Source organism: Chiloscyllium plagiosum, unplaced genomic scaffold, assembly GCF_037043375.1.
Source record: "Chiloscyllium plagiosum isolate Xiang-an unplaced genomic scaffold, Cpla_swu_hap1 HiC_scaffold_15, whole genome shotgun sequence".
In the NCBI taxonomy this organism is placed as follows: domain Eukaryota; kingdom Metazoa; phylum Chordata; class Chondrichthyes; order Orectolobiformes; family Hemiscylliidae; genus Chiloscyllium; species Chiloscyllium plagiosum.
In genome coordinates, this window is record NW_028270153.1 from 31,656,788 (window position 1) to 31,680,181 (window position 23,394).

General features: G+C 40.3%; 1 protein-coding gene across 4 annotated transcripts in view; it reads left to right on the top strand.

Moving 5' to 3' along the window:
* Positions 1-23,394, top strand: part of LOC122560156 (transcription elongation factor A protein 2-like) — a 62,276-nt gene that overhangs the window by 16,442 nt on the left and 22,440 nt on the right. For 3 of the 4 annotated variants that reach the window (XM_043710484.2, XM_043710490.2, XM_043710488.2), the window contains 4 exons: positions 34-121; positions 3,210-3,340; positions 20,182-20,238; positions 21,170-21,324. In XM_043710484.2, the coding sequence (XP_043566419.1) occupies positions 34-121; positions 3,210-3,340; positions 20,182-20,238; positions 21,170-21,324 (431 nt within the window). The remainder of the gene's footprint in view (positions 1-33; positions 122-3,209; positions 3,341-20,181; positions 20,239-21,169; positions 21,325-23,394) is intronic. The other variant, XM_043710487.2, reaches the window with a different exon arrangement.

A 23,394-nucleotide genomic window follows, 5' to 3' on the forward strand; every position in this document is an offset into this window, starting at 1 on the left:
TACTGTAGTTGATGTTTGTCTAATGGTTTGCAGATGGCCCTGCAGGAGACAAAGATGCTGAAGACAAAAGAAAGGAATGTTCATCTTCCTCAAAGAACATTTCAGACTCAACAGAACAAAGGTCTTTTCAGAGCTCCTTTTTAACATTTAATTACCTTCTATAATGCATACAGTTCCATTTTAATGGAACAACCACTTGTTGCCCCACTCTTCAGATTCCCAGTGGGTAATTTCTCTGTGACTTCATTAGCTTCTGAAAACTTAACATGATCCAAAATTTCACTGCTGGTGCCCTAATTTGCATCAGATCCTGATACACATCAATGCTGTGCTGTTTGACCAATAATTGCTCCCATATTAAGCAGTGCCTCAATTTAAATTCCTCATCCTTGTTTATGTATTTTGCCATGCACACTCAACTCTGAGCTCTGTAGTCTTCTGTAGCCCACAGCCCTCTTGAGATATTTGCATTCGGCCAATTCTGCTATCTTGAGTGTCCAGAATTTTAATTATTGCAACATTGTCCGTGTGCCCTCAGCTGCCAAGGCCATGCAGTCTGAAATGACCCTCTAAGCTTTGCCCTAAATGCTTTCTTTCTCCTTTCAGATGTTCCTAAAAGGTATCGTTTTTGACTAAACACTTGATTAAATGTGGTACTGTTTCTTTGTCCAATTTTGTGACAATTCTGATAAGTATTATTGGTACTTGTGTAGAATATTTTAATGTAGTAATAAACTTGACAGTAGTAGAGGAGATGCAATTGGAAATAGTAATGGTGATGCAGGTATTGATAATGATAAAGGTATAATTACCTACCATTTGTACATTGCTTTACCAAAAATTCAAACATCAGGTTTTCTCATTCAAAATAAGTTTATTCTCTAGAACTAAGGGTTTTGAGGACTTGAGATGCAAAGGATATTCAAACATTGTCTGTAATATTGAGCATATGTGTTTATTCTACCAGACTATTATGAAAAAATAGAAATTTTTCACATGCTGTTTTAATAGTTTCTCTCTTAGCAAATTATCCAATATTTTTGGTAATTCATACCAATGAATGAAATGTTTTTCTCTATGAAAATAATTAACAAATCAGCTTTTTTTTTCCTGAATAGAACAGCAAAACCTCAATAGTTACTGAAAATGAATGCCTAAGTGGCTTAATTTCATTTTCCTTAGTATCATATATTCTTTTGTACTGACATTGAACACACAGTAATCTGAATAACCTGTTTTATAAAAAGAGATAAAACCTTAAAACTATTTTTTAGTTTGGATATTTGCATGGGGAATGGATGGTATCATAAGACGTAGGAGCATCAAGTCTGCTTTGCCACTCAATCGTGGCAAATATGTTTCACAACCCCAGTTTGTTGCCTTTCCCCATCTCACTTGACCCCTTCACCAATGAAGAACCTATCTATCTCTGTATTTAATACACTCGATGATTTGGCCTCCGCAGCTCTCTGCAGTAATGAGTTCGATCGATTTAACTGTCCTCTGGCTGAACAAATTCCTTCTCGTCTCAATTCTAAAGGCTTGTCCCTTCATCTCGAAACTGTGCCTTTGGGTTCTAGTCTTCCCTATTTGTGGAAACACTTTCGCTCAGTGGTTAGCACTGCTGCCTCACAGCACCAGGGTCCCAGGTTTGATTCCAGCCTCGGGCGACTGTCTGTGTGGAGTTTGCACATTCTCCCCATGTCTGCATGGGTTTCCTCTGGGTACTCTGGTTTCTTCTCACAGTCCAAAGATGTGCAGGTTAGGTGAATTGGCACTGCTAAATTGCCCATAGTGTTAAGTGCATTAGTCAGAGGGAAATGGGTCTGGGCGAGTTGCTCTTCGGAGGGTCGGTGTGGACTTGTTGGGCCGCAGGGCCTGTTTCCACACTGTGTAGGGAATCTAATAAAAAAAAATCTAATCTAATCTAATCATGGAGATGTACAGCTCGGAAATAGTCATCCGTGCTGACCAGATATCCTAAATTAAACTAATCCCGTTTGCCAGCACTTGGCCCACATCCTAATCATATACAAATCCAGATGCCTTTTTAAATGTTGCAATGGTACCAGCTTCCACCACTGCCTCCGGCAGCTCATTCCATATGTGCACTTCCCTTTGTGACAAAGTTGCCCCGTAGGTCTGTTTTAAATCTTTCCCCTATAACCATAAATGTATGCCCTCTAGTTCGGATTCTCCCATCCTATGGAAAAGACCTTGTCCCTTTACCTAACAGTACCCCCTCAATGTTATAAATCTCTATATAAGGTCACCCCTCAGCCTCTGATACTCCATTCTCCAAGACCACTCTATTTGGGCCTCTCAGTATTCTATAACTTTCAGTCCGATTATTCCCCACCCAACCTCTTCCCTGCCCCCCCCCAAAAAACTCAATCCTTCCAAACTTCAAGTATAGTCCTCGAGTCCTCAGCCACTCCTTATATGACAAGCCAGGGATCATTCTTTCAAACCTCCTCTGGGCTCCCTCCAATACCAGTGCATCCTTCCTTAGATCAGTTAGCCCAGGGGCTGCTCATCATATTCAATATGCAGTCTGACCAGAGCCTTCTAGAGCCTCAGCAGTATACTCCTTTTCTTGTATTCTCACTTTCTTGAAATGAATGCATTTGCCTTCCTAACTGCCAATTGATCGTGCATCTTAATGTTAAGAGAATCCTCAGCTAGGACTCCCAAGTCCCTTAGTGGTTCAGATTTCTGAAGCTTTTCCCTGTTTAGAAAATAATCTCCACCTCTTCTTCCTAACAAACTGCATAACCTAACATTTTGCCAGATTGTATTCCATCGCCACTTCCTTGTTCACTCTCTTAGCATATCCAAGCCCTGCTTTCTTAACACTACCTGTCTCTCCACCTACCCTGCTGCTAAGTTTGCAGGTGACACAATGCCCTCAGTTCCTTCGTCCATCACGTAATTGTGGACTTAACACATACCCTCGTGGAAATCAAACTCAGCAGCAGTCATCCTTTATCCTTACTGTCTGCCTTCTGCCCATCAGCCAATCTTCTGTCCATGATAGTATTTTGTCCCTTACACCATGAGCTCAAATCTTGTTTAGCTGTCTTCTGTATAGTACCTTGTTAAAGGTATTCAGTAAATCAGGTCAGTATTAGTGTCACCTTTTTTATTTTTGAAGTTGACTGCTTTCACTGGAAATCTGATCCAATTAATGAAAACCCAATGTCTTGTAGCTCTAGTAAGAGACCAGAACCAAGAACACCTACTACTCCAAAGATGACCACATTCCCTCCAGTTCCTGTTACAAGTGATACTGTTCGCAATAAGTGCAGAGAAATGTTGACGGCTGCTCTCCAAACAGACAGTGAGTAATATGCATTAATTTATTATTCTGTTACTTAAATTGAAGCTGCTAAATCTCCTTCATTCCTAAAGCTGCCTGTAAAGGGCCTAGTTTTCTCTTTTTGCTTTGTGATTACTTTTGTCCTGCAGTATTCCTGTTGCTGAGATAGCTCTTCATGATCTTGGATAGCAGGCACAGAAGAGGAATGCCACATGATGAAAACCTCTCCACTTTATATCTTCTAATCATCATCTTGTCATCAAAAGCTCTTTTTGCCTTTCTTTATCAATTTTGCTAAGAGCACTCTTTGTCTAAACGTTTTCTAGCCTCAGTTATGAATGTTCTTCCCTGTTTTCCAGCTATTTTTGAAACCGAGATTGTTGTTCTCTGATCGAAACCATGATGATAATACCATGAAAACTACTTTCCTCTCTAGCTGTTTCCTTTCTCCAGAATTCAGACTAAATGTTAGTAGTAGCACATCTGTCAAAGTCATATTGTCATGAGTTGGATATAATCAGTATGGTACTAAGGGACAGCTACATTGGAGACAGTTTTTGAATGAGAAGTTAAACCAAGGTACTGTCAGGTGGACGTTAAAACTGCATACGATTCAAAGAGAGGCAGGGGAGTCCAATATGCTGCCTATAAATGCAAGCCACTTTCTTAAAGTAAAATAAAACTGCTTACTTATTTCTGTTAATTGCAAATTGGTGATTGTTTGTCTGCACAGTGTAACCATGGTTGCAGTTAATGTGTAATTTATGAATTACATTTGTGACATCTCAACATTCCTTCCACAAACTGGCTAAAATTGGATATCCTACTCTTTTTTTTTTCTCTGATCATATGACTTGATGTTCACAGTTGCATTTCCTGAAGTAATAAGTGACCGACTAGATTTTAGTAATTCAATTTGAAGCTATTTTGGATATTTGAGAATGTATAAATGTAAGTTTTTTTTTCAGCCCCTAAGTTTCTCATAGTGCTTGCTAGTTCTACAGTTGTTTTTGCCACTAAATCAATGATATTATCTTGCTACATTAGCTGTTTCCCTTCCATCCCAATAAAAATGGACATGGGAAATGCAGAATTAAGGTATGGAGAAAGAAATGCAAATGGGATTTGAGGAAGACTTAAACGGGATGACCGTGAAGACTCTATCTTGATGTTTTTCACACTTGCAAGCAATGATTGGAAAAGGAAACAGCTTATGTGCTTGAGGGAAGTAGATCTATAGAGTTATGGCAATCCAGCAAGAGAATGAAACTGAACAGATTTCACTACAGTGAGCCAGCATTCATCCATTGGGCCAAATATTCTCCTTTTGTGCTGCAGTGAGGCTATAACTTGTGTATGACTTGATGCAGAAGACGTATGATTTTTATTACCCCATTTTCACTGTTTTCTCAACCTCCAAACTTTAGCAGCTATAAATTATTTGGAGTAGTAAGGGAGTGTTGGTGCACTGCTCTGAAACCTCCAGTAATCTTTTTTTTTCTGGTTCATGGCTGTGAAAGTTGATTGCTATTCTCCCTACTAATGTTGCTGTCTTTTTAGGAGAGCACAAAACATTCATCTAATCATTAGAGTTATAAGGATGTACAGAACGGAAGCAGACCCTTTGGTCCAACTCGTCCATGCTAACCAGATATCCTAAATTAATCTATTCACATTTTTTTAGATTAGTTAGTGTGGAAACAGGCCCTTCAGCCCAACAAGTCCACACTGACCTGCTGAAGTGCAACCCACCCAGACCCATTCCCCTACATTTACCCCTTCACCTAACTGTACGGGCAATTTAGCAGGGCCAGTTCACCTAACCTGCACATTTTTGGACTGTGGGAGGAAACCGAAGTACCCGGAGGAAACCCACGCAGACACTGGGAGAATGTGCAAACTCCACGGTCGCCTGAGTCGGGAATTGAACCCGGGTCTCTGGCGTTGTGAGGCAGCAGTGCTAACCACAGTGCTGCCCATTTGTCATCACTTGGCCCATATCCCCCTAAACCCTTCCTATTCATGTACCCATTCAGATGCCTTTTAAATGTTGTTGTAATTGTACCGGCCTCCACCACTCCCTGTGGCAGCTCATTCCATAAACACACCACCCTTTGCATGAAAAAGTTTCTCCTTGGGTCCCTTTTAAATCTTTCTCCTCTCCCTCTAAACCTATCGCTACTAGTTCTGGACTCCCACCCCCCCCCCACCTTCACCACAGGAAAAAAGGCCTATTTACCCTATTCATGCCCCTCTTTTTTTTATATATACACCTCTGTAAGGTCACCCCTCCGTCTCCAACACTCCAGGGAACACAGCCTATGAAGGAAATCACTTCTGTTTTTGTCTGAAGGCATTGGGCTGGAATTTATCCTTTCTTTTTTTGCTTTCATGTATTTCCACTCTCTGGTTTTCTAATCTCTAAATGTTGTAGAAATTTTCTTTATTAAATATGTGAATGATGAAATGTCACAAAGAAGCATGCCCAATTGGTCATTTCCAATGTTTGAACTTTTTCTCTCTCCTGTCTTATCAAAGCATCTCCAACTACTCTTTTCTGTGTTTATTTTTGTACTTTGCATACAAGGAGCTTTGATAAATGCACATTATTCAGCTTAATTGTACGATTCTAAAGTATACTTACTGATGGAATTGGTTGATATGCTGAGAGGTTGCATACTGGAATTCCAAACCTCCTCCGGTTAAGTGAGGCTAGGCTATAATAGGACTGGGGTCACCGATGGCAATATGGATCCTAATTTTAAAGTTGTACTTTTTGTCCTTATCTGTTACAAATTCTTGAGTTCACATTTATAATCTTGTGTTATCACCACTGTCTCACCAGGTCTTAGGGCTGTGTGCTCGTTAGAGAGAGATGACTGATGGTGATTTTACCGGAAGGCCATTATATCTCTATCAAGGGGAGAGGTTTAAAAGGACAGTTCTACGTGGTAACCTCAGTCAGTGATGGGTTTTGAAACCCATCACACTGCTTCACAAACCAAACCCCCCCCCCCAGCCAACTAAGCTAAACAAATCCCTATTTATAATGTAAACTGTGTGTAACCATGCATTTGCACCACCTAACAGTGGTGTCATTGCAGCTGTCCATTGCCAGGAGAATATAATTAAAGCCTGACAAACTCCATGACATGTTTGGCATTGGAATTTATAATGGCTGGGTTTGATATGATGTGCTTGTAGATGCAGGGTTTTGTTTGTATAATTTTATTTGCTTAGTGTTGCACACATTATCTTAATTGAAGCATGACTACTGGGTGGATGACAATTGTATCTGATATTCTGGGAGAAAGTGAGGACTGCAGATGCTGGAGATCAAAGCTTAAAAATGTGTTGCTGGAAAAGCGCAGCAGGTCATGCAGCATCAAAGGAACAGGAGAATCGATGTTTCGGGCATCAGCCCTTCTTCAGGAATGAGGAGGGTGTGCCAAGCAGGCTAAGATAAAAGGTAGGGAGGAGGGACTTGGGGGAGGTACGTTGGGAATACGATAGTTGAAAGAGGTTAAGGTGAGGGTGATAGGCCGGAGAGGGGATGGGGGCGGAGAGGTCGGGATGAAGGTTGCAGGTCAAGAAGGCGGTGCTGAGTCTGAGGGTTGGGACTGAGAAATGGTGGGGGGAGGGGAAATGAGAAAGCTGGAGAAATCTGCATTCATCCCTTGTGGTTGGAGGGTTTCTAGGCAGAATATGAGGTGCTCTTCCTCCAGGCGTCGTGTTCCCATGGTCTGGCGATGGAGGAGGCCAAGGACCTGCATGTCCTTGGCGGAGTGGGAGGGGGAGTTAGTGTTCAGCCACGGGGTGGTTGGGTTGGTTGGTGTGGGTGTCCCAGAGGTGTTCTCTGAAACGTTCCGCAAGTAGGCAGCCTGCCTCCCCAATGTATAGGAGGCCACATCGGGTGCAGCGGATGCAGTAAATGATGTGTGTGGAGGTGCAGGTGAATTTGTGACGGATATGGAAGGATCCCTTGGGGCCTTGGAGGGAAGTGAGGGGGGAGGTGTGGGCGCATTTCTTGCGGTTGCAGGGGAAGGTGCCGGGAGTGGAGATTGGGTTGGTGGAGGGTGTGGATCTGACGAGGGAGTCGCGGAGGGAGTGGTCTCATTTCCCCTCCCCCACCTTTTCTCAGTCCCAACCCTCAGACTCAACACCGCCTTCTTGACCTGCAATCTTCTTCCCGACCTCTCCGCCCCCACCCCCTCTCCGGCCTTTAACCTCCCCTTAACCTCCTTCCACCTATCATATTCCCAACACCCCTCCCTCAAGTCCCTCCTCCCTATCTTTTATCTTATCTGATATTCTGGCATAGTTTAGCCTCCGTTTTAAAGATGTGATTTCTCCCATGGAGACAAACAAGTCAAAAGAACTAAAATGATCAAATAACCCAAACAACAAAACCACTGGATAGAATTTTACTTTTGTCTTTGCAATCACCTTTTACTAACTGAGCTGCAGCACATCTCCACTAGATTTTGTTTTGTGCCCCATTCTTGGATCAAGAGATTGTGGATTCCTCCTCCCAGTTGGTTGCTGGACCAATGAGGGAAACAGTAAGAGCCTAAAATGGAGGAGAAGTAGCCCTGTCACAGGATTCAAATGAGAGATTTTGAGGTGCAGCTCCCCCATATGACATGCCATGAATTTGTATAATAAAATGAATCCCAGTCAACGCCTAAAAAGTTTAGAATCTTAGGTTTTGTATAAGGAAACTTTACGGTTGAGAAAATGCTCAAATTCTTAGGATATTGTTATGTGCCAGACCCACTCACTATATTTTAAGATAGCCTAGACCTTAACTTACTTATTATTTTAAAGGTACCTGTGAAGTGCTGTGGACCAGATGTTACTGGTCAAGCTGCTCAACATCAAGCAAAACACTACTTATTTAAACACTATCTCTAAAATACAAACAAAATAAAGAGGAACTTCTGGTAAACTTCACCTAATATGTACAGTAACTATCACGAATTAACTGTTCCAGTATAGTATCATCCCATAAATACATCCCTTGGCAAAAAGAGATTCTCTGGTATAGTTCTCCAATTTAGGAAGAAATAACATCAAAAGAAAATTCTGAGAGAATAGCGACTAGGAGATATTCACTGAAGCATCCAACTCTTGAGACCCAAATGGCTTCTGCTTAAAACTAAACCTAAAAACTAGAAAGCCTGGTCTGAGAGAGCTGGCTGCACTCAAGCTGCTTTGATTGTTTCAACTTAAAATCCAACACCAAGATCTCATAAATTGTTTACCCTCTTAGAGACAGCTCATTATCTCTGCCTTACAACCAGGACAAATAACCTCTTAAAGTGACAGTATTGTCACAATGTGCATTACCGAAACAGGGCTTTTGGTCCAATCACTCCTTGTTGGTTTTATCATCCACCTCTTCAGTGTTTCCTCTAAGCTATACAGCTGCCCCAGAGAGCATGCCAACTCTTTCACTTGCAGTTTCTCAGCAGAGTAGCTGGAGGCAACGTAGCTCCTCCATTTTTAAAAAATAATTTAACCTTTTCCCTCAAATGCTTGGTCCAGCTTCTGCTTGAATGCATGTATAATATTTGCTTCATTCATTTCATTCCCTGTGATTATAGATTTCCACATTTTTATCAATCTTTGAAATAATTCATTTCTTCTGAATTCTGTTTGGTTTTGTTTGGTAACAGCCTGATGCCTGCCTAGTCACGCACTGTCTCTGTCAGTCTGCCTTTATCTTCCTTTTCTCCTTGTCTCTTCCACCCCCGCTCCCCATCAGTTGACTTTTTTTTCCCCCACTCTCCCACTTCCTGCCTGTTTTCTCCCCCCCCCCCCCCCCCCCCCCCCCCCTACCCTACCCTTCCCTGACTTCCATAATGTTAAAGACACATTTGGTTACCCTTGAGCCTGTTTTTCAAGACTAAAGAATCACAAGCTGTCAACCATCTTCTGATGTGTAAACCTATGTATTTCTGGTGTTAGCTTTTTATATCATATCTGCAACATCTTCAGTGCTTCTGTATCGTTTTTTTTTGCAATGTGGCCATTAGAACTGCAGGCAGTGTGGTTTAACATAACTTCCCTACTTTTTATTCCTAGACTGATTAGAATTCAGAGTACTTTGCTTTTTTAAAAAAAACCTTGATAACCTGTGGCACAACTTTTAGCAATTCAGTGTGTTTGTATTCCCAGGTCCCTTTTGATTCTACACCTCACCTAGATTTGGTCCTTTCATGGAATTAGTGACCTCCCTGTTCTTCCCACCAAAAAGTGGTATGTCACATTTATGTGTTGAACTTTTATTCACTTGTTCTGAAAGTTTATTTATATCCTCTTCATTGTGTGTTAGTCCTCCACAGTATTGACTCTCCCTCCACAGTATTGACTCTCCCTCCACAGTATTGACTCTCCCTCCACAGTATTGACTCTCCCTCCACAGTATTGACTCTCCCTCCACAGTATTGACTCTCCCTCCACAGTATTGACTCTCCCTCCACAGTATTGACTCTCCCTCCACAGTATTGACTCTCCCTCCACAGTATTGACTCTCCCTCCACAGTATTGACTCTCCCTCCACAGTATTGACTCTCCCTCCACAGTATTGACTCTCCCTCCACAGTATTGACTCTCCCTCCACAGTATTGACTCTCCCTCCACAGTATTGACTCTCCCTCCACAGTATTGACTCTCCCTCCACAGTATTGACTCTCCCTCCACAGTATTGACTCTCCCTCCACAGTATTGACTCTCCCTCCACAGTATTGACTCTCCCTCCACAGTATTGACTCTCCCTCCACAGTATTGACTCTCCCTCCACAGTATTGACTCTCCCTCCACAGTATTGACTCTCCCTCCACAGTATTGACTCTCCCTCCACAGTATTGACTCTCCCTCCACAGTATTGACTCTCCCTCCACAGTATTGACTCTCCCTCCACAGTATTGACTCTCCCTCCACAGTATTGACTCTCCCTCCACAGTATTGACTCTCCCTCCACAGTATTGACTCTCCCTCCACAGTATTGACTCTCCCTCCACAGTATTGACTCTCCCTCCACAGTATTGACTCTCCCTCCACAGTATTGACTCTCCCTCCACAGTATTGACTCTCCCTCCACAGTATTGACTCTCCCTCCACAGTATTGACTCTCCCTCCACAGTATTGACTCTCCCTCCACAGTATTGACTCTCCCTCCACAGTATTGACTCTCCCTCCACAGTATTGACTCTCCCTGTTTTTGAATGCACAATTCCAATTTTTAATGTAAATTGTGAAGATAATGGTCCCAGAAAAGGTCCTTGTTGAACACCATTTTACAATTTTGCTGATCTAAACAAATAGTTACACTTTTTTGTTACACTCTTTTGCCTTGTGTCTTGAAGGCAACTAGCATTCCATAAGGCCACTTCTTCCCTGGTTTCACATTCTGTAATCTTAATCATTTTAGTCTATTATGGGGGACCTTATCAAAACCTGTTGAAGTAAAAGGGTTCCCCACTTTACAAACATTTGTACATAAGAATACAAGCCCATACAGGGGTACTGTTTCCTCGAACAGTTATTTTAGATTGTCCTACATTGCATTCTGGCCTGCAAACAAACGCCAGAACGGAAACCGTTTGCAATCTGGAGAATAGCTATGTTAAAACCAATCACACCAACTGTATTACTATTGTCAACTATGCCTGTTGCCACCTCAGAAACAAACAAGTAAATCAATCCTTTTTGCAGATCATGCTGACTATTCAGTCTTGTAGTTCTCATTTCTACATATTCTTCTATTCTCTCCTTTTTAGTGAGATTCCATTTTGCTTCTGAGTATCAACGATGAGCTGACTTGTCTATAATTCCCTGGACATATTCTGCCTATCTTTTCTTTATTCCAGCTGTCTGCCAGACCTCTACCTCTACACCATCTCCTTACATATTAGGGAAAAGCACAGTAATAGCACAGCTATTACTATTAGAATCTTCCAAAACATGTAGATGTAATCCATCCCAGCAAGTTGCTGTCTTTTTTAGGATTTTAGTTTGTTCAATATATTTGCATTTTAAAACTTGAAACACACTAATCTCATCACTCATCTCCTCTTTCAATATTGCCTACCTGTTCTATCTCCCTGGTAAATACTGAAGTGAAATAATTATTTACAATCTGCTCTATCTCTCTCTATTATTCATGATGTTATCATGTCCATCCCTTGATGGTCCAAATCCCATCGTAATTGATATACCTGTAAAATATTTTACTATTTTGTTTAATGATCCTTGTTAGCTTAGTTGCACAGTTCTTTTTTTATCTTACTAATTAATTTTCTTGGCTTCTCTCCAAATTTCTTTGCGTTCTCTTTATCATGCATTCGTCTGCCTGTCTATTGATATGCCTTTTCCTAACCCTGCTTGTTCCCATCTTGATTCATCAATTTGACTCCAACAGGTGTTTAGTTTGTTCGTTCTTTTAGTACTGTGATCGCTTGCAAAATGTTTTCCACTACTTTATTTTCTGTTTGTCAAGTTTATTTTCTCAAGTTCTATCTTCTGTCCTTCAAAATCACTTATTTTCCAAATTATGGTTTTCATTGAAGGTATGACCTTGCAAGTATATTGCCTTAAAACATATAACATTATTGTCAACACAGCCTACATGTTCTACTTTTAATTTTCTGGCAATAGTTGCTTATTTATTTAGAAAGCATGTTGTTCCACTTGATTTTAACACTGCTCCAGTTGTATCTATTAAAGTATTGTAGCTGGATGTAAGATTTTCCAGTTTTGGTGAATTTGAATGGTACAGCACCAAAGGAAAATACTGACGAGTAATTCAGTTAATCCCACTCCCCTGTAAGTTTGCATTCTTTTGAGTTTGTACTCTAGTCCTTTTCAAAAGTGTCCATTGAATCTGTTTGCACCCCTCTCATCAGGAAAATACATTTGATATACTAGCCAGTTTTATAGTTTTAAAGAGTCCCCCCCCCCCCCCCCCCCCCCCCCCATTGGCATCTCCAGTTTTTGAAAAATATCTTTAAGAATTTGTCTTCTGTTAACTGATCCATCAGCCAGTGGAAACGGTTATACTTGATTTATTTCACCTAATATGTCCAAAAAAAACTTCTTGTATTCCTCTCTTCAAACAATCTTAGTTTCTCCAGTATATCCACGTAATTGTAATATTTTCATCCTAGAGCTGTTCTACTGAATCTGTTTTGCGAGATAACTTTTGTGACTGCTGGAGAGCATGATTTGCATTGGAATTTTGTTATGAAAGCAGTACAGTCGACTTCTAACTAATTATGAAATTTGTTTTCATTCTACTTCATTATAAAGCAGGATGTGCCACTGAGTCAACAGTTGAGAAGTTGATGGCGGGAGATAAACTGGATTAGCTAGCGGCATGCAATTAGCACAGGAGCCAGGAGTTTGAACAGTATATGGACAGAGACAAATAGGCCAGAGGGTTGAGGAGTAATGCTGTAGTGGAGTTCCTGACCCCATATGCCTATTGATCAGCAGGTGAGAATGTTAAGAAGCAAAACGTTAAATAATGGGCACTATCTAAGAGAAGTCTGTAGTTGGAGCATGCAGTGGCCAGAGGAGTTGAGTAGGCGTGCAAAAATCTGGTACATTTGTGGGAATGTTGGCCAATGATTGCACACTTTTCGGTATCATTCACAATTTGTCAGGTACTGAAGCAGTCCATGTTCAAATGCAGCAAGATCTGAACAATATCCAGGTTGGGCTGACAAGTGGCAGGTAACATTTGGCCCACATGCCAGGGAATGGCCATCTCTTATAGGAGACTATCTAACCACTGTCCTTTTACATTAATCAGCATTATCATCACTGAATCCCTCACAGTCATCATTCTGGGGGTTACCATTGACCAGAAATTTAATTGGACTTCCCATATAAATATAGTAGCTACAAGAGCAAATAAAAGGTGAGAAGTATTGTAGCAAGTCACTCACTTCCTGACTCTCCAAAGCCTGTCTGTCATTTACAAGACACGCAGTGTAGTGTGATGGAATACACCCTACTTGCCTGCATGAGTGCAGCTCCAACAACACTAAGCTTGACGTTATCTAGGACAAAACAGCCTGCATCACAGCCTCAGGCATTCACTCTCTCGGCTTCTCAATTGACAGCAAACCAGGAAGCAAAATGTACTGATTAGTCTTCACTTTTTAAAATACTTTATGCAGAAATTGTGTTTGGGACCAGTAGCTACAAGACATAAACTTGAAGTTTTCTTCATTGGATCAGATCTGGCCTTATCTGGAGAATTTTAACATTCCACAGATTTAAAAGTTCTCTTCCTGGACCGGAGAGCTTGTTCCTAAGAAGTTGTGATTTATTGCCTAAAGGTTTGCCTACACCTCATTAACAAGGTGCATGTTTTACAATGGTGTTTGAACAGGAGTATTACAATGTGAAAAGGAAAGTTCCCGGTTCATTGATTTCAAAAGGTTGTTGTTTGTGTTTAACTACACAGAAGCTGACACCAGAAATGGTTGCCAGTTTCAGTAATAATGATAGTGCAGAATCAATGGGCCAAATGGTCTCTACTTGTAATGTGGCGATTCTGTGACTAACAGTCCCCTTTAGCAACAATTCATTCTCCCAGACAGGCCTTCGCCTGTTCCTCTGTCTCAGCTTCACCTCCTCCTATCATTTATTTTTGTCCCCTTACCCAAACACCCATCCCTAGTGTATATATACCAATCTTATTCTAGCTACAACTGGTTCTTAAGCAAGGTTACTGGACTCGAAACGTTAACTCTACTTTCTCTCTGCAGATGCTACCAGATTTGAGCATTTCCAGCAAATTTTGATTTTCTTTTTAAACGTCCACGTCTATGACAAAAGTCTCAGCTAGTCAAACAGATGAATTATATCCTCCTGTTTAAATGCAAGATTACTTTTTTGACTTTTACATTTGCTCCTATGTTTCAAACTTAAAGAAGTTTTTTGTTCAGAAGCAGATTTTACAGTGCCTCTGATTTACAGGCAGGTCATACTTTTGCCCAGGAAAATTCTTACAATCTGCTTTAAGAACTTCATCCTGTTGATGATCAAAAAAAATTCAATCTGTCTGTCTCAAATATTGGAGACTGAAAGCCTGCTTAGCTGCTTTTCTTTCTTCATTCACAGATGAGGGCATCGCTGACTAAGCCAGCATTTATTACCCACCTTAATTGCCCAGAGGGCAGTTAAGAGTTAACCACGTGGTTCACTAATACCATTTAGCGAAGGAAATTGCCATCCTTCCGTGGTCAGGCCTATTTGGTGGACTTCTTCTTCTGTGTTCATGATTTTATCTTGTACATAGTTATATAGATTAGCTAATATTCTATAGAAATTCAGACAATGAAATTTTGGTTACTGAATGATTCTTAGTACAATATATGTTTGATTTGTAATGATACATTTGCGTACCTCTTAGTTTAGAGATGGACAACTTGGTTCAATTGAATCTTTTTAATCAGTATAAATCTTTTTAATCAGTACGGACATTCTTAAATAAGTCAAGGCAGCAAAGAGAGGATATGAGATACCATTGGCAGGTAAAGTAAGGATAATCCAAAAAGGTTTTACAAATATGCTAAAAGCAAGAGGATAAGGCCTCTTAAAGATGAAGGAGATTTTCATTGTGTTGAACCCTAGGAGTTGGGAGAGATACTAAATGAATAGTTCATATCCGTTTTTACTGTGGTGAAAGAAATGGAGTCTAGAGAAAGCAGACAAATAAACTTTGATGTTGTAAAAAAAACACTTTACAGAAGAGAAAGTTCAGGAGGTCTTTATATTATTTAAGGTGGATAATTCTCTGGGTCCTGATCCATTGTATCCCAGAAGATTGTGGGAAGTAAGGGAGGAAATTGTGGAACCCCTGGCAGAAGTATTTGCATCATCTAGAACTGAGTGAGGGTCTGATGACTGGAGGGTGGCTGATGATGTACCTTTTGTTCAGGAAAGATTGTAAGGAGAAACTGGAAAACTGCAGACCTGAGAGTCTGACTTCGGTTGTAGGTAAGTTGTTGGAGATGATTATTTAAAAAAAAAGGATTTGTGGACATTTAGAGGGGCAGAAATTGATTAGGCATAGTCAGCATGGTTTTGAGCAAGGAAACTCATGTCTCAAATTTAATTGAGTTTTCTTTTTAGGAAGTTACCAAAAAGGTGGTTGACAGTGCAGTAAACATTGTTTATTTAAATTTTAGTGAGACTTTTAACAGGGTTCCGCATGATAAACTGATTAGTAAAGTTAGATCACATGGGATTCAGGATGAACCTGGCAATTGGATACATAATTGGCTTAACGTCAGGAGACACCGTAATGGTGGAGGGTTGCTTTTCGTACTGGAGGCCTGTCGTCAGTGGTGTTCCAGAAGCAGGGTTAATGCATTTCCAGATGACCCCAAAATAGGTAGCATAGTAGACAGTGAGGAATGTTTTCTAAAGATTAACCTATTTGACCAAGATCCCTTACTAATGAGTTGAAAAATGGCAGATGGAGTTCAATCTGAAGAAATGCAATGTATTAAATTTCAGTACAACAAACCAGGGTAGGGCTTATAAAATTTAATGGTAGGGCCATGGGTAGTGTTGTAGAGCAGAAGAATCTAGGGGTATGGGTATATAATTCTTTGAAGTTTGCCTCGCACATCGACAAGGTAGTTAAAAAGGCATTTGGCAGGCATGCCTTTATTGCTCAGTCCTTTTGAGTGTAGGAGTTGGCAAGTCATGTTGAGGTAGTACAGGATGTTGGTGAGGTCTCTTCTGGGATTTGTGTCCAGTTCTGGTCACCCAGTTATAGGAAGGATATTATCAAGCCCCAGAGATTTATCAGGATGATGCCACGTATGGAAGGTCTGAGTTGTAAAGAAAGGCTGGGGCTTCTTTCACTGGAGTGTAGGAGGTTGAGAGGCAACCGATAAAAGTTTGAAATAATGAGGTATAGATACGGTTAATGGCAATTTTTTTCCCCTAGCTTAAGGATTTATAGAATAGGGAGCACTTTTTAATTTGAGAGGAGAGAGGTTTTTGTTACAAGACATGAAAGGCAAATTTTTTAAGCAGAGGGTGGTTCACATGTGGAATGAACTTGCTAAGAAAGTGGTGGATACGGGTACAATTACATTTAAAAGGCATTTGGATAGATACGTGAATAGGAAAGGTTTGGAGAGATGTGGGACTAGTTTAGTTTGGGATTATGTTTGGCAAAGACTGGTTGGACCAGAGGGTCTGCATCCGTGCGATTTGACTCTGTATTACCTTGAAATCAATTCTCTTGTTATTATTTTATGTTCCTAAATGGTGTAATTTAGCATTTTAAACATAATGTTCTGCATAATCGAAGGCTTTGAAATCAAATTTGCTCTTTTCCTTGCATTGTGTTGCGATCTTTGTTCTGAATGAAACATATTTGTTATTTTGGAGCACTTTGCAGGGGTACAATTCAGCGTCATTTTTCTCAGGTGGTGGTAAATGGGATCTAAATCAATGTGTTAGTTGATAGAGTTCCGGTTGGAATGCCATGCTTCTAGGAATTCTCGTGGATGTCACGATTTGGCTTGTCCTAAGTTGGATGTGTTGTCCCAGTTGAAGTGATCTGTAGTGTTTGTTACAGTTCTTGCAATCTTACACTACATTGGACAAACGGGCAGAAAACTAGCCACCAAGATACATGAACATAAACTAGCCACAAAAAGACATAATCTTTGAAGTTCTAAATTGGAGAAAGGCCAATTTTGATGATATTGGACAAGAACTTTCAAAAGCTGATTGGGGGCAGATGTTCACAGGTAAAGGGTTGGCTGGAAAATGGGAAGCCTTCGGAAATGAGACAACGAGAATCCAAAGAAAGTAAACTATTAGAGTGAAAATGGGAAGGCTGGTAGGGATAGGGAATGTTGGATGATGAAAGAAATTGAGGGTTTGGCTAAGAAAAAGAAGGAAGCATATGTCAGGTATAGACAGGATAGATTGAGTGAATCCTTAGAGTATAAAGGCAGTAGGAGTATAGTTAAAAGGGAAATCAGGAGGGTAAAAAGGGGACATGAGATAGCTTTGGCAAATAGAATTAAGGAGAATTCAAAGGGTTTTTACAAATACATTTAGGATAAAAGGGTAACTAGGAAGAGAATAAGGCCCCTCAAAGATCAGCAAGGTGGCCTTTATGTAGAACCACAGAAAATGGGAGAGATACTAAACAAGTATTTTGCATCAGTATTAACTGTGGAAAAAGATATGGACGATACAGAATGTAGGGAAATAGATGGTGACACCTTTTAAAAAAAAAATGTCCATATAACAGCGGAGGAAGTGCTGGATGTCTTGAAATACATAAAGGTGGATAAATCCCCAGGACCTGATCAGGTGTACCCTAGAACTCTGTGGGAAGCTAGAGAAGTGATTACTGGGTCTCTTGCTGAGATATTTGTATCATCGATAGTCACAGGTGATGTGCCGGAAGACTGGTGGTTGGCTAACGTGGTGCCACTGTTTAAGAAAGGTGGTAAGGACAAGCCAGGGAACTATAGACCAGTGAGCTTGACGTTGGTGGTGGGCCTTATGTTGTTGGAGGGAATCCTGAAGGACAGGATGTACATGTATTTGGAAAGGCAAGGACTGATTAGAGATAGTCAAAATGACTTTGTGCATGGGAAATAATGTCTCATAAACTTGACTGAGTTTTTTTGAAGAAGTAACAAAGAGGATTGAGGGCCGAGCGATAGTTATGATCTATATGGACTTCAGTAAGGCGTTCAAGGTTCCACATGGGAGACTGATTAGCAAGATTAGATCTCATGAAATACAGGGAGAACTAGCCATTTGGATACAGAACGGGCTCAAAGGTAGAAGACCGAGGGTGGCAGTGGAGGGTTGTTTTTCAGACTGGTAGCCTGTGACCAGTGGAATGCCACAAGGATCGGTGCTGGGTCCTCTACTTTTTATCGTTTATATAAATGATTTGGATGTGAGCATAAGCGGCGTGGTTAGTATGTTTGCAGATGACACCAAAATTGGAGGTGTAGTGGACATTCAAGAAGGTTACCTCTGATTACAACAGGATCTTGACCAGATGGGCCAATGGGCAGATGGAGTTTAATTCAGATAAATGTGAGGTGCTACATTTTGGGAAAGCAAATCTTAGCAGGACTTATACACTTAATGGTAAGGTCCTAGGGAGTGTTGCTGAACAAAGACCTTGGAGTGCAGGTTCATATCTCCTTGAAAGTGGAGTCGTAGGTAAATAGGAGAGTGAAGAGGGTGTTTGGTATGCTTTTTTTTATTGGTCAGAGTATTAAGTACGGGAGATGGGAGGTCATGTGGTGGCTGTCCAGGACATTTGTATATACGGAATATTGCGTGCAGTTCGGGTCTCCTTCCTATCAGAAAGATGTTGTGAAACTTGAAAGGGTTCAGAAAAGATTTACGAGGATGTTACCAGGGTTGGAGGGTTTGAGCTATAAGGAGAGGTTGAACAGGCTGGGGCTGTTTTCCCTGGAGCGTCGGAGGCTGAGGAGTGACCTTATAGAGGTTTACAAAATTGAGGTGCATGGATAGGATAAATAGACAAAGTTTTTTTTCCCTGGGGTCAGGGAATTGAGAACTAGAGGACATAGGGTGAGAGGGGAAAGATATAAAAGAGACCTATGGGGCAACTTTTTCCACACAGGATATACGTATATGGAATGAGCTGCCAGAGGAAGTGGTGGATGTGGATCAGATGCTGGCAGGTGGGACCGGATTGGGTTGGGCTATCTGGTCAGCATGGATGAGTTGGACCAAAAGGTCTGTTTCCATGCTGTACACCTGAGTCTATGACTCTACACTCACAGGTATCCTTAAATACAGATGAGGAAGGGCACCACTTCGACTGGGACAACACATCCATCCTAGGACAAGCCAAACAAATACACGTGAGAATTCCCAGAAGCATGGTATTCCAACTGGAACTCTGTCAAGAAACACATTGACTTGGATCCAATTTACACCCCTTGAGAAAAAGGACAGGAAATGACATTACAGGAAATGATGTAAACAACTCAAGGAAACCTGAACCATAAAGAAAGAGCCGGGCATACCAGCAGTGCTTCGTCCGGAGGCTCACTGATGTTATCTAGTATGGTGGCGAAACATCTGAAATTGAACCTTCCAGCTCAGTGAGCAAACCTACACCCAGAACTTCAACCTGACCTACAAATCTCAAAACTCGTATTATTTATAAATACTGAGAGTTAACAGAATGTTAGTCAGAAATAAACAGTGATTTACAAATCAAAAGTGCAATGTATTTTAGCCAAAAGATCTTGAAAATGAAATCTAATGTTGAATATTCTAACATGAGAAGCAAATGCAAATACTGTAGTTCCTGCAAGTGTGAAATTATGGGATTTATATAATTTGTTTAATGGATGTTTGCAAAGCATGCTTTTTTTTTGTGCAAGGCCTTGAATTCATTTTATTGGCTGCAGAAGGCACTCCTTTCTACTTTATCGTAGAATGACTGGAATTTGGACTGATCCAAATATTCGGAATGAATCGTCATTAGCCAGTATGGTTTGCATAAACAGCACAAAGAGCTGTACTTCAGAAGCACAGTTGTATTATTTTAGTCAAATGTTCTAGGTTCTAATATTAAGGAGCAGCAATATAATTTTGTTTCATCTCGAGATTTAACTGAAAAGATTTCCTGGCAAATCATGCATTGAAACATATACTGAAGTAGAGAAACCATTCTATATAAAATTCAGATCTGAATGAAAGACCATTTGAAATGATCAACTTCTCTTGCTTATCCTCTTTGATTCTATGTATTTATTGCTGAACAGGACATTCAGCTTCTGATTTTAATTGCATCTCAATTGCAGATGATTATGTTGCAATAGGAACTGACTGTGACCATATGGCAGCTCAAATTGAAGAGAATATCCTTTTTTTTTTCATCAGAATATCCTCTCCAGATGATGTTCATAAGCTGTCCTCTAGAAAATATTTCATTTGCTGAATGTTTAAGTGATGGAGTGTACATTCTGTCTTGTCATTTCTGTAATGACCATCACCAATCAGAACTGCCCATAATTCAACATGAGCTAAAATAAATTGCCCATCTGACTTAATGGGGTATAAAGGCTATTTGGTGTAGGAAGTGGAGTGCTGACGTGCATTTTTCTTTTGTAATGACAATTTATACGCTTTGTTAAAAGTACAACATGGCTTTACCATGTATTGCCATTCTTTACCTTGTCTGAGCGTGCTGTATACTGATTGTGAATTCAACATTCCTTCTGCTAACATTGCTAATCTTGAGCATAAGTATACAAAATTCCATGCCTAGCAGAAATAGACTTGCAAATAAACATTGAGAAAGTTTGGTTTGTTTTTGCAGCAATAAATTTACAAGCTCTTGACCAACAAAGATATAGGCATTTGAGTCCCTATAGTATATGTTGATTTGTAGTTCCTCTTCTGCAAATACAAGAATTAAAAATCAAAAACTGGTTTATGCAAAACGATTTTTTGTGTCAAGCCTTTGTGTGGGTGGGGGTGGTAATGTAACATTCAATATATTGAATGAGGAGCTAAAGCCAATTTATGTTGTAAAGCTGCTATTTGGATAGTGATTTCCACCTCTTATTTCCAACCTCTAGAAACATTAGCTTTTCTAAAGGATAGCCACCAATGAGCCAAAGCAGAAAGGATAGTCGCTTTTGGTTATCTCCTAAACCAAAGTTCAAAATAAGCTCATTCAGCGGCTTCTGTAATTGATATTCTTTGAAATTTGATGTTTTATGATGGAATTAAGTTAAAATGTAATTATTCTGGATTTTGGCTATGATTCCTTAATTTAATTGATACTTGTATTCCAAGAGATGGGCAATACAGATATGAAATACAAAAACCGAGTACGAAGCAGGATAGCTAACCTAAAAGATACCAAAAACCCCAATTTAAGGAAGAATGTTCTCTGTGGAAATATTACACCAGAACAAATTGCAAGAATGACTGCTGAGGTAAGGCAGTGTTATTATTGTGATGTTTTATTTCTCATTTAAACAAAATCATGCCCTTTTCAGTAATGCAAATACATGTATCAGAATCGTCATGCCAAATGGCTACTGTCATTATAAAGTTTGTTAAAAGTAGTAAAACAATTTAAGTTGCCACAGAAGATTCTAAAAGCGCAGAATGTGTTGACAACACTTGCTCTAAATACATTCTCCCATTTCACTAATCTGCCGATACTAAATGCATTGGAATTAAGTCCTGTTTGCATTAAAATATCTGCCACTAGATGTTGCTGTCAAACTATTAATGGCATGCAAGAAAGATTTTCTAATGCTTGCATGTTGACCTGTATTGCTGCCTTCATGTAACAAATTTATATAGATTAGAATTGGGCCTTTTTAAAGATTTGGAGTTGTTTTAATTAAAAATACTTTTTCATTGTGATTCCAGAACCTTAATTCATTAATGAGCATTACTGAAGCTGAACTCTGTTAAACATTTTTAAAACAACTTTTAATGATTACATAATTGTACTTGAATACATGGTTCAAAAGTTCTGTGAAGAACAGTTTTGTTGCATAACCAGTGTTTTTGAATGTTATTGCCATCTTTCCAGACATCGAGTGATCTTTCAAATGTTTGTAATAACTACTCTGTCCGAAATCTTGAAATCAAAATAGTTTGGTATTTTATTCTAACAGGGCAGCCATTAGCAGCGTGCTGATTTGTAATTTTGCTAATTATTAGAATCATAGAATTTTGGGGTACAGCAGGATGCTGTTTGGCCCATTGTGTCTGTACCAGCTAGTGAAAGAGCTATCCACCTAGTCCCATTCTCCATTAGCCCTCTAAATTCAAAACTTTCAAATATCTGAGAGAAAATTATGGGCATTAGATTAGATTCCCTATGGTGTGTCAACAGGCCCTACGGTCCAACAAGTCCAAACCGACCCTTCGAAGAGTAACCCACCCAGACCTGTTTCCCTCTGACTAATGCACCTAATACTATGGGCAATTTAGTATGGCCAATTCACCTGCACATCTTTGGACTGTGGGAGGAGAACCCAAAGGAAACCCTTGCAGACACTGGGACAATGTGCAAACTCCACACAGACAATTGCCCGAGGCTGGAATCTAACCTGGGTTCCCGGTGCTGTGAGGCAGCAGTGCTAACCACTGAGCCACCATGCCACCTCCATTATAAATTGGTTCAGAATTATTTCACATAGCAGTGTTTGAAGGGGTGTTTTATATTTTGCAGGTTTCATCTACATTGACACATGCTAAAATTTGAGGATGTTTGCTGTTTTGAGAATGTATTCTCATTGCACTTTAAAAATGCTTTTATCTGGTTCCCTCACACAGTACAGGGTTAAAGGCAGGATTCTTGTCACTGAGGAGGAACAGAGGGGTCTTGGGGCCTACGTCCGCAGATCCCTCCAAGTGCCACCCAAGTTGATAGGGTTATTAAGAAGGCGTAAGGTGTGTTGTCTTTCATTAGCAGGAGGATTGAGTTTAAGAGCTGCGAGATTATACTGTAGCGCAGTAGTGCCTTGGTTAAACCACACTTGGAATATTGTGTTCAGTTCTGGTCGCTTCATTATAGGAAGAGTCTGGAAGAGAGCTTTAGAATGGTGCAGAGGAGATTTACCAGGATAATGCCTGGACTGGAGATAATATCTTCTGATGAAAGGTTGATGGTACTAAGGCTTTCTCATTGGAATGAAGAAGGATGAGAAGTGATTTGATAGAGGTGTACAGGATGTTAAGCTGCAAAGAGAGCGTGAACAATCAGAACTTTTCCTAGGGAGGAAATGGCTTTCACAAAGGGGCATAATTTTAAGATGATTGTGGGAAGGTTTAAGTGGGATGTCAGAAGTCAGTTCTTTAGAGTTTTGGGTTCCTGGAATGCATTGTCAGCAGTGGTGGTAGTAGTAGAGTCGGATACATTAGGGACAATTTAAGCGACTATTGGATAGGCAAATGGATGATAGCAAAATAAAGTGTGGGTTAGTTTGATCTTTAGAGTAGGATAAAAGGTCGGACCAACATCTGAGGCCAAAGGGCCTGTACTA